The sequence below is a fragment of the Bombus vosnesenskii genome, unplaced genomic scaffold (genome assembly GCF_011952255.1).
Source record: "Bombus vosnesenskii isolate JDL3184/JDL3185 unplaced genomic scaffold, Bvos_JDL3184-5_v1.1 scf7180000013352, whole genome shotgun sequence".
Classification (NCBI taxonomy): Eukaryota; Metazoa; Arthropoda; class Insecta; order Hymenoptera; family Apidae; genus Bombus; species Bombus vosnesenskii.
In genome coordinates this window covers 743024-755544 of record NW_022882988.1, presented here as the reverse complement: position 1 = coordinate 755544, position 12521 = coordinate 743024, and the positions used below count along the sequence as shown (strand labels likewise).

Below are 12521 nucleotides of genomic sequence, written 5' to 3'. Positions count from 1 at the left end.
TTAATTGTGCGTGTAACTGATAATTACTACAACAGAGTTGAAGAAACTTTCCCGGATATACGAGAGCGAAACACGTTTTCACTCCACATTGTGAACGTATTAAGACGCGGATTTTATTGCACGAATATATTCATTTGCAACAATAAAGAGGAAAAAATACGCTCGAACAGCGATTGATTGGAAACTATTCTTCGCTGTGGGCGGAAGAGCGAATCTCGTGAGTCGCGTACAAGCAAGCACGCGACGACAATTAGCAAACAAAGCACAAGTCAACGCGTTATAAATCGTCGGCCGTGGAATCTCGGTCGATCACCGGGCCGCAACGACGATAATGAATTATTTGTTCGGCGAGTCGCGCGATCTAGCACGCCTACGCTCGGCAAGCATAGCAAAACAAGAAAAAGAATATACATCGATGGAAAGCACACACAGCCACGTCTCTGTACAGTGGCTGGTCAAAGTATGGCTCATAAGCATTTCTTCACCTATAGAAACTTTTTACGAACGTATATTAGGTTGTCCGAAAAGTGTCTTTCTTTCGCAAACAAACAGTTTTTGTTTTTTTACAACAGTGCGTCTTCGTACAAACGTGAAATCAAGTCTGTGAAATGTCGCGGTGTTTATCTCAACAGAACAAAATGGATCGTACGTAATTCGACAAAATAATATAAAACAAAAAAAGGTTGTGCGTCTATTATTTTCTCATAAAACGAAAGAAACTTTTCGGACAACCTAACACGTTGGACACATTTATCCGTATTATGAATTTGCTATATGTATACATTTTTAGATTGCTTTCAATTTTGACAAATATAACTACGACGGTCGTATCTCGTTACAACGCTGATCAAATTTCGAAATGTTTTATACAACGTACATAAAACATACAAGAAAGTTCTTTTATGGTAAACAGCCAAATACTTTCATGAGCCACTGTATATTCTTGACCAAGGATTTTCGTTTTTCCGTGGCACATTGCACTCGCCGTGTCACGATTCCTTCATAAATAATTCAACGCGCCGTTTTCGTATTTCGGTGCTCGATTTAGACGCCGAAGTTCACGGTCGAACGCGTCGAAATCCGCGTGAGAAATCATCGAACGGCTTTGTCCTCGTTTAGCGAGCATCGAACGAAAAAGTTAATCAGCATTAAGGTGCAGGATCGCAGGAAATCGAAGCAGGTTGGTCGATGATATGTCCCCACAGGTATAGCCAATTTTTTCTACTAATAAACAATTCTCGTTTGTAAAAAGGTTTGTTTCCCTTCGCTCCCTCTTCTTTTGCATCTTGTTGTATCAAAAACGTACGATATACAAATGATTTTGGAATTACAAAAGATATAATATTATTACGCAGTCGAGAGACAATCCCGCTGGGACGAAAATAAGACAACTGTGCATCTTTGATCGGCTAAGTTGAAAAGAATTGTACGTTAAGGGGTTAAGGATACGAAACGTTAGTCACAGCGTGAGAGCACGCGGCGAGGAAATTGGAAGACGAGTCACGAGCCGATCCTGGACATGTGTAACCGCCTTAACTCGATTCACGCGTGCCTAGAATGCCTGCCTTGGCATTATGTTCATTGGATAACGAGAATAACGCCTCCTCCGCGTCTCTGTTTATCATTCTCCGCTCTAGTCAGAAGAATTACAACAATCACCGTGAATCAAGTCCGATGCGATTGTTTTCAAACGGTGAACGTGTTACGTCTCAACGAGACTAGTACAGATTTTTTCCTCTGATATCGCCCGTTTTAAATACGATCGGCAAACTTGATTGCTATCTGTACCTACGCGGAATTTCACCGCAGGTTTTCACTAGTTTTCACTATTCGAGAAATGAAACTGAGAGTCGATCAACTTGGCTTCCGAGACGCTCGTAGCATTCGAAACGCTTGCGTTAAGCTGTTCAACGTTCTTTTTTAACGTTCGCTCCTCTGATCGTCGTTCTTTTTCGAATTCAGTAGCTCGTAAATAAAGAAGGTACTAACCTCGAGGGTAGCTAGGCTGGCCAGCGACGAGAGAGGTCGAGTGTGAGGAACTTCTCCGGGGAAAACGCTGTCGTGCGAAACGGACAATTTTACGGCTCCTCCTCGCAGTTTCACAAACGAATCCTCCATGCCTGTCCTCCTGAGGAACACGCTAAAAAAACAAAGGCAAAAAGACGCCATTGAACGGAGAATGGGAAATTGGCTTGCTCGTCGTTTGGGCTAAAAGAAAAGCAGCATGGTATTACAGATTAAGGATATTCATTTACAGGCAGCTTTTTACTCAGGAGCATAAAATAGTAAAGAAAAGAAAAAAGACTATGTTTAGAGATAAAATAGAAATGAAATGTAACGATAACTGCATTCTAGAATGACTCTCGTTCGATACAACTGGATCTTTTGAACTTTGAACTCTGACTTTCTTTCAGCTCTTGGAACTGAGAACGATGGTTCGTTCAAGTCTCTCTCGCGTCCCACTCATTCCGCATTTTTATACAGTCCGGGGCCATCAAATTAGCAAACCAAATTATTCTCGGTTAGGAAACTTATTACTAAATAAGATGATAATTTATACGTAACAATTAATTTCTAACTATACCATGGTAAGGAGCGAAATTACAGAATTCCGCCAATCGAAGAATACCTCGACACTCTTATTACCAAGCAATTCATTTCGCATGAACGCTTAAATATGTCTGAAATCACTTGTGCACTCATCCCAGAACGACGTATTACCATAATTACCGCGGAAGAAAAAAAAAGCCGAGTACGAGGTATCATTAAGGCCAGAGGAGAAATAGAAATTATCAACGTGTACAACATCTTAATGATTAATTAATAAAACGTTAGACTTCGTTTACTCTACTGAATTTTACCAAAAAGAAAAATTAAAATACGTTGGAAATCTTGACTACTAATTCGATCGCCAAGCACCGTAAATCCCGCACATTACACGTTCTTGCGTTTTGCTCGTTTAATACAGAACAAAATAACGAGAACTGTACCTGATAATCAAATTATAATGATACGATAATTGAATTTTTCAGTGACTCTCGCTCGACACGACTCGATTCTCTCTAACTCTGACTCTCGCTCTTAACACTTCAACGATTTGCACAAAATTCCCTCGTTTCTCGGTCATACTGCGTAACAAATAATCTCATCACGTAATTGCGATCAAATTTCAATGCGCATGTTTTTAACGTAGCTCCTATATAACCAGCGATAATCTAGCATAAATATTCGTTCGGTTCTCAATCACGTGCTAGCGTCTTCTAGTCGCAGTCTATCGGATAATCTAGCGGCAAGCAGCGAATGGCAACTGCTTTTTCGCGGATCTCGCGTGTACACGCAATTATAAAACTCGAGGATCAAAAGGTCGATCATACGACAACGTGAATCGATCGAATCAATCTGACGCGAAATCATTCGCGGATCGTTACGATTCAGATTGAGAAGGTTATAGCATAACAGTCAGCGTGTTGGTTTAAAGTGACTTTGATCGAGTTATCCGCGGGATGGTCGCAATCGAATTACGAAAATAAAGGATAGTAGGTCAGCAAGGTATCGCGCGGCGCGTGTAAGCACGCGTATTGCGAATTAACACGCGAACCATCGCGATCTTCCGTACCGCTAAATCGTACAGAAAAGCAAAACTCGAGCACAGCTCGAACCAGGCCAAGGATATTGACTCGCGGTTAACTTTTCTTCCTGTCCGCGAATCGGTTGCGAAACGCAAGCGCCACCAGCTCGGCGAACGTCGCCGAACGAGCCATCAGTGATATTTCCCTTTTGATTCCGCTGTTCTCCTTGGTTCTATACGTATGTGTAAAATAAAGATTGAAATTGAAATAAAAATTATACTTCGGTAGGTATTGTATTTTTAAATATTATTGTTTTTGTATTGTTTGTAATTGTATTATTCCAGGTATTTGAAGTTTACCTTAAGTACTTCTAAACTCTTCTTTTCGTTATTTCTAGTTTAAGGTTCTACTTCATCAGGTACTTTGTATGTATTTCTTAAGAACAAAGTGTTTCTAAATTCGAAAGAGAATGATCGTTTACAGTGGATCAGTGTGCAGTATGATCGTTTTCAATGGAGCCTATTTGATCATACTAAGTATTTAATATATCGTGTCATAAGTTTATTTAAAAAAAAGATATGTATTTTTCAAGACTCAACACTTTGATATAATGTATTTTATATGGAATAATTATTTTATAGCTTGGAACAATTAGAGGGTCGTTTTGATTGTTACGTTGTTTTACATCCACTATTTGCGTCTGCACATTCTTCTTCGATGGTTGTTTGAAAGTTAATTTCTATTGCAATATTTGTACGAATAACGTGTCAATCTCTTAGAATTTCTTTACTTGTATTCGCTTGGCCGATGTAATTATATCGTTCATAGTAACCGTTCCTTCATCGTTTTTAGCGATCGTTTCTGAAATATCTAAATATCCATAAATATAATATTCTCGAGTGCTTTTGTCGACTGAGTTAGCATCATGGCTTGAAGAGATCCAAAACTCGAAGAATAAATGAAGAGAACAGCACAGGATTATACAACAAACAAGCCAATTACGAAGGTGATAAGAGCCAGGCAAGCGGCAAAGCTGCGGAGCGACGACAAAAGAGAAGAAGCTACTAAACGAAGAGATTCAAAAGGAATTTTCTGTCGATGATATTTACTGTTTGAAGGAGCGGTGCGACTTGGAGGATGTCGTTAACCTGCACCTTCTCGATGCGGTTTGCCCGCTGAAATGGTAACAATGCGATACAACTCGATTTTCTCTATCTTCGTTCCGGCTGCCTTTAAATAAAGACAAACGACTGTAATTAATCCTTTGCGCTTAGACTACCGACTCGAAGCTTATTCGTCGATATTCGAACGCAGCTATATCTCGCATCTATTTGCCATCTGCAATTTGTAGAATTGCTATTCTGTGAAATATAGAGCCCATCGAAACCTGAACTATAACTTGGAAACAAACGATCGTTTTGACACTGTTACGAATCGACCTGTAGCCATAGAACTCGTACAGTGGCTACAGAAAATTATGTCTTTATAAAAAAAATATATGAAACAGATTACTAAAACAATATGATACAAATAGTATGAAATAATATAAAAATAATATAAAAGTAGATTTTTCAATACAAATATTTTCATGATAATTACACATTTATAAAGCGGACGATCTGGTAGATTTTAATAACCTTGAGATTTAGTGCCAAGGTCTGCATTCTGAACAACTTCTCCCTATACATGTTACAATCACTCGATTTTACTTGCCCATATATTCGCAAAGGTTCCCGTTTCGACGACAGTACGATTTTGATGATCGAATAGTCGCTATTTTCAATATCTTTACTGAAGTGTCACCCATTACAAATAGCAATAACATAGTATAAAATTTAGTACGAACTGTATCTGTCTTACTATTTAAAACCTTAACTTATTTTAGCGATAATAGTGAATAATTATCTAACTGAAACTAACCAGCCGATTGAATCTAATCCATTGATTTTTCTTTCTTATGTGAATTAAATATGATTATCGAAAGTGAGTTAGATTTGGTTATAATATAATCAAATTATACAAAAGTATGCCAGTTCTGTGCCAAAGTGAAGTGTAATCGTAACGTGAATTGAACTGAAGTTTTTTGCGAATATCTCGGAAATTAAGGCCGAGCGACGGTAACGCGCATAGGGAAAAGTTGCTCAGAATGTACGCCTTGACAACATATTTCAAGGTCGTTGAAATCGGCGAGGTCGTCCGCTTCGTAAATAATTACGTTTTTCACTTTTACGCGGTGAAATATTTAAGAAGATCTGTCGATGTTCGCCAAATTTACAGTAAGCCTTTCTTGCTAAGTAAATCTTTCTCAATGCTGATTTTTCAATTGCCAAACCTAACTCTCCGTAACGTTATATAAGCACCTACTTCTACTTGCATCGTTCAAACAAAACTTCGTATTCCATTCAACTGAGCTGAAATTCCAAGCGCAAAGAATTAACAATTACCTAACGCGAAAGAACACGAACTACCGGCGTATCTCGACGATCAGAATGAGAATAAAGAACAACAAGAAATTAGGCAACAAGTGGCAAAACTCACCTGTCTCGATCGCACGAGTCCGTGAGTAGCTCGCTGGCGCTCCTGCTGCGAGCCTCTTCGGGACGTCCCGCAGGATGTCTGTCGGTGATGTCTTCCCTCGGAAGTCGTACGAGTTCCGCATCTCGATCAACATGGCTGGCGACCACTCGAGCATCCGCAGGTCCTCGACTTTTACGCCGAAAGATTCTCCTGAGGCCACGAAGCGGATGGAAGCGGCGCTTCTTTGGCTCTGTGGAGACCAAAGGTACGTATACGGCAAATGTATTTCTTGCGACTGGGCGAAGCCATGAATTTAAAATAAAATTTATTCAAAGACGTTTCTAGATGGACAGATCTTTATTAATTGTTACCTGCCAACTACAAAGTGAGATTAGTTCACAAAAAAATTAATTCACGTTCATCCGTACATATATCATATGTATATTAATTGCTTAAATTTTATTTAATCTTTCCAAATATTTTTATGATTTACTTGATCTTATGTTAAAACAGTAGGCGAGGTTTCATTTTAAACAATTTAATGATTTTAAGTGCTACGAAGGTGTATAAAAAATTCAATTAATCATATACTTCGTACACATTAATCGATGTATTTATTTTCTTTTTTCTTTTTTTGTGGCTTTGTACAATAAGGTTTGAACCTTCTCGTGTCCAAGGAAACAATTGGTTTAAGAAATATTTTGAAAGGAAAGACGCAAAGTAATACTTCCCTACGTTTTCTTGTTATCCTACTGCTGTTTTCCTACTGCTTTGTATTGCATGGGTAGAGATGATATATTGCAGCCGTAAATTAAAGCTTTAAGAAGGAACATCCATCGATGCTTACTCGCATTCAGAATCGTACACAGAAGAAGCAATTTCAATCTTCGACTACGGAAGTTATTTCGTATTAGAATCATCGGAACGTTTTGTCACAAGATTCACATATTACATGTTCAAAGTACGTGCTTCCATGTTCATCGCTGATTTTATGATCGCGCTATATCGTTTTCACCTAGTACTTACACATTACAATCTTCATGGTGGAAACATTACACGCGCGATCATCGTACAAAATCGTAAAGAACCAGCCAATTAGCCGGGCCGATCTCGCATGAACTTTCTCTTTGGCGATTGCGTAACAAGCGTCGCGTCGCGATGTTTGCGCTCAGGCTCGAGCGGATTCGAGCGAACCTGTTATCAATGGGAAGTGAAAACCTGGCAGCTCGATCGAGAGAAACGAACCCCTCGTCGCGTGCAAGTTTCTCTCGATTAGAAACCACTGTTCCCGGTCATTTTTCTGATTGCTTTTATTTTTTGCCCCCTTCGATGAAATTGCCTCTGGATTAGCGGATAATTCGTTCGAGCACTTGTGATGAATAGACCGCGGATGTTTCTCAAGATTCATATTTTTACGATGATTAGAATAATCGTTTAGAGATCTAGTCTCTAGTATAATATCCGGACTGCGAGATATTCACCTAGAACGATACTTTTTAGGGGTTCTCAAGGTCACTGAAGACGAAAACAAGGGTCGTTTTTCACGGAAACAAAGCGTAACAAATTTCGGTCAACCTGTTAATGCCTGGCATCCTGGTGGAATTTGACGAAATCTTTTTTAAGATATGGCACTTTTAACATAATATATGGCTTGTTCTATACGCATTTGAATCGTGAGTGTCGGATTAGTTTTGTGGAATTTTTTATTTTCCAGAGAGCGGTGAGCGGTAAGCGGTAAAATTGGCACCTGGAGCATTGGCATTGGCTGCTCCATCGCTTGTTTTGCCGTTTACCGCTCTGTATGATCACGTATGGTCATACGCTTATTTTTACAGTTATGGCCAAATGTTTATAAGCCCGAATTTCCAAAATCGTTTACTTCCGCGAGAAACAAACCTCATTTTCGGTATTAGCGACTCAAAATGTCCTCGAAAAGGCACATTCGGATAAAAAGTTTTTCTTTTCGGATATTACACATTATTTAAGATTTATTTCTCTGTCACTTTCAGATTCGTTATTCTGCTAAATTTTGTACTCTCTCTTTCTCTATATATAGTATTTTGCGGTGACTAAAACAAATTAAAGATTGTCGGTACCAAGATTACAGAACAGAGTGAATGCTATAATTTTCAGTTAAATTATTTTAAATATTCGAGGTTTCCGATATGTGTAACTTCTACAAGATACCATGGCAACCAGTAGGATAGACCGAGGCGAATCGGATCACAGAGCGAATCGGATCAACGACTTAAAACGATGGCGATATAACAAAAATGAACTGAATTCTTGTTTTGATCCGATTCACCTCGTATCTACGTAAAGTAAAAGTTTTAATTTATAATCTGATCGATCTCCCGTAAAGTATACAATTCTCTGTATTTCTGCGCATTTAAGTATCACATAAATACACAAATATTCAAAATCTAGTGGTGAATCGAAGAAAATCCGACAACAAGCGAGTTCGACTAAAAGCAAACAGATAATCACACCGAGACTGCGTTCCTATGTACGTACAAGAGCTTATCGATCGAAGCTTTGTGGATCGCTGTCTATCTCGCAGATAATCCCCCTATTAAAAGCAGAACATCGGTCTTTAATGTCACCAACGGATGAATCACGTTGAAAGGGAACCGTATTTCCCCGTGTGCCCTACTTTACGTTAACCTCGCGACAATTTTCACGCTACGTGCCGGCGGGCAAAGAAAATCGGATTTCCACGGAACGTTTCCTGACTCGACGTGGGTGACCCATTCTAACGCTTCCTAAACTATTCCAACGTTTATCATAGAAAACTTTTATGTGTTTTAGTTATACAACGATAAACTCGTCTTAAACGTCTCTAAACTGTCTCTTGAGCGTCGTCGTTCTATGTTTGATCTATCGTTCGCTTGAAGACAACGCGTACAATGATCCTGTTATTCGTCCTAAAATTGTTTCTTCCTTTGGACTTGAACTAATCACATTTTGATCAGTTTTAAGACACGAATGCTTACTACGTGAGAAACAGCACAGGACTTTTCATGGTCGGTTTAACTGCTTTAATCGTACAATTTATTAACGTCGATAATTTTGTACAGGTTTCTTAATCTTTTTTGTTCACATGCTAATTTCAGATCGAAAGTTATCTCTATTTTTAGTATCCTGCAATGTTTCCCTTTGATTGTATTTTTTTCTTTGTGCTCTAAAAGATCTTTACCCGTCAATCTTGATAATTAATGAAAAGTCACGGGTATATTGCACGTACGTATGTATACTCACATAACCAAATGGTAGATGCTAAGACATAATTATTAAAAAATGATAAATTCTTTATACGTACGTGTATCTGAACCTTGCACTGCTACACAACATTGTAATAGATTAATCGTGTACTTGACAATCAAAAACTAATTATCACGTTTCATATAAGATCAATTGATACGTGATATACATTTTTAGATTTATTTCATATTTTATCAATACAATTACGACTCTGGTGTCTCGTTACGATATCAATGATATCAGTAAAATTTCAAAATTTTTCGTATGTGTAGCACACATAACGTACTCGTAAAAGTTTTCTACAAGTATTCGAATAATTTCGTGGACTAGGTCGCTGGCATATATATAATATAGAAAAATCAAATAAAAAGTACGGTATAATAAAATATATTCGTTCTTTCGAGAGCGTATTATTCTTTCGAGACGAAGGGATCGAGAATTTTCTTCTGCAACACTGACACTCGAAGACGACGACGACAGGTTATCGGGTAGCGACAACGGGATGCTGGATAAGCAAATAATACGAGTCCTTGAGAACCGTGTGGCACTCGTTAACGCACGGATGCCTTTTAATTGCGGAGTATCGGAAGAAAGGGTCGCGACAAAGAGGCGAAGGCAAGGTGAAAGGGGAAAAAAGTCCGGGGGACGAGGACTGTAGCGGCGCAAAGCGAGACCACGTTTTGAATCGTCGAAAAGGCACGAAGAATAGGATCAGAAGTGGAGGGTGCGATTCAGAGGGTTAACCGCGACACCCTCTGTTCGTCCTCAGTCCTCCACGATTAAAAACCACACGCAACGCACGGAAACTGCCTGGCTATGTCTTTCCTCTCGAGACCCGAGTCTCACCAAAGTCGTTTCGACAAAGGGTTGCTGCTTTTTTCTTTTCGACAAATCCACTCGACAACCGCACGTCCCTCTAGACACGCAATTTCCCTGCGATACGCACCCTCTAAATTCGCGATCGCGAAATCACGGCGAATTGGCACGAATGTAGGCGTTACGCGTGTGCATATGTATGTATGTGAGCGTAAATTCGTCGTAGAAAGGAAGGCTGATTTAAAGATTAAGATTCCAAAGTTCGAAATAGAACGAAAATAAAAAAAAAAAGACGAAGTTATTGAATTTTACAATTTTTTTTAAGCGATAATCTCAATAGATAGAAGCTATGGGTTTTATAATAAACAATTAGTTTTAACGTTTATTATTGCGGAAATTGATCTATTTATCTTATCTGACTTTACTCGTGGCACGAATCTAGGTCCACAAATATCTTCAATATTTTGCTGATTGCGAAGTATTTTATTGATATTTTCATAACGATATATAGGATGACACGATTAGCAAGAACAAGATAACATTGCCGGAGCATATAACTGGAACAACTTCGATCACTCTACTTATCTAAACTTCACTTTTATTGCAAAGAAATCTTAATTAATGCGCGGTTAAATATACTCTTGATGAATGAATCAGTTATCTGAACGTGAATTCGAGTTACATGAACGAAAAGCCATATGTAGTGAATCAATGAACTTCTGTTATATGAACTTTTTCTTTTCCGACGAATTCAAGTAAATGAAGTTCTCTGTAAAGAATGATTTTAGTGAAAAATATTTGAAACGTATGTTGAATGGTTTCGTAGAGGGCATAATCTGATATGATTAATCTTTTTCTGTGGACGTACAGAAGACACACGAAAATCAAGCTTGTTTATTTTTTGATAGTATTATTTATCTTTTACAGTGTAAATCCATAGCTCGTCGTTCTCTATAAAAATGTATCAGTTTGTTTACATAAAAATATCACTAGTTTAGGATGTGTAAATTACATTGCTTTAAATAAATGTTACATTGAAATTGAAATATCTTCTAAACCGATATATTAACACTTTTTCTTATGGGAATTGTTGCGTCGTTTACCACAATAAAAAACATATGATTTCCCGTTAAAGAAGAAATAAAACAGTGTTTGATCTTTATGTGTCATTTACGTATTGATCTTCAGAGAAAACTAATTACGTCAAATTACGTTCCTCTATAAAGCTATGCAACTTCTATTTCAAACATTTCTAACTAAAATCGTTACTTACAAAAGAATCGAAATGGTTACAGTTATGTGTTCCTGAATATAGGCAACATGCAAGTTACCAAAGAAGTCTGCAAAATCCTCGTAGAATTGCATCCAGATAAATTTTCCACGGTTTTGTCAATCGCGCATAACGGTATAAACCTTACTAACTTGACAATTCGATAACATAGAACCAAGGTAACCATCGATAAGATACGCTTCTGCCATATGATATCCTATCTACTAGTCCTTATAAGGTAGAAATAAACTGATAATCGCGTTTTTCCAGATCCATGTTGAAGAAATTATTTATTTTTCGTTCAGCGATCTAACACGTTTCTCTCGTGTCCTTTGTTTTATCTCATAAGCCGTGACATTTAATTTTTAGAGTTGTGGGCTACGTCGATACACGCGTATCGTGAAAGTGTGGCCCATTAGCTCTTCGAGTGTGTAATCAATAATATGAGTAATACGTTAAATATTCGAAAAGCAATTCTATGTTTAACGAAAAAGCATCTTGTACAGATACACGGTCACCGCCTGTATGTAACGCGATAGTACAATCAGGTTTTCTATGATAAGTATTCAAATACTTTCATGAACTGTATAACGACTCCATCGAACGTTATCAGCGCGTGTCGTCTCGGGACGACCGCATCTCCGCGAGAATTTCACTCGGCAATTACGCGACGCTTCGATCCCAAGCTGTCACCTTTTTTGTGCGCTTTCACGCGCGCGTGACCGTTTTAATCTATTCCAGCAGACTGGTAAACGAGCACGAAAGTCGCGGATAGTATCTGCGCATAATTGGAAATCCTATAATTCTTGGGTAAGCTCCGCGCCACGGAGTAACTTAATACGCGCGTTCGAGTGGCCATTCATTCCACGATTGGCCATGGCCTAGTTACGCCGATTCTGTAAATAACCGTGTGCGTGTTCTTGCACAATATCGACTGGCCACCACCTTCCTTTACCAAATTTCCCACTCGATTCAACGTCTCGATTACACTCGACAACAACTTCTACCCGAACAAAGTTTAAAAAGTAAGGTTGCAAGGAAACTCGATACTTTTCTGTTAATAGGTGCACGTTGTCGTTCCACGGATC

General features: G+C 38.5%; 1 protein-coding gene across 11 annotated transcripts in view; it reads right to left on the bottom strand.

Annotated features, from left to right (window-relative positions):
* The window catches only part of LOC117236851, a 92520-nt gene that overhangs the window by 30851 nt on the left and 49148 nt on the right, over window positions 1-12521 (bottom strand). For 7 of the 11 annotated variants that reach the window (XM_033500190.1, XM_033500186.1, XM_033500184.1 and 4 more), the window contains exons 4-6: window positions 6108-6336; window positions 4679-4744; window positions 1990-2140 (exon numbers count right to left, since the gene is read on the bottom strand). In XM_033500190.1, coding sequence (XP_033356081.1) covers window positions 1990-2140; window positions 4679-4744; window positions 6108-6336 — 446 coding nt within the window. Of the gene's footprint in view, window positions 1-1989; window positions 2141-2990; window positions 3128-4678; window positions 4745-6107; window positions 6337-12521 lie in introns of those variants that run through there. The other 4 variants (XM_033500195.1, XM_033500187.1, XM_033500193.1 and 1 more) reach the window with 2 other exon arrangements.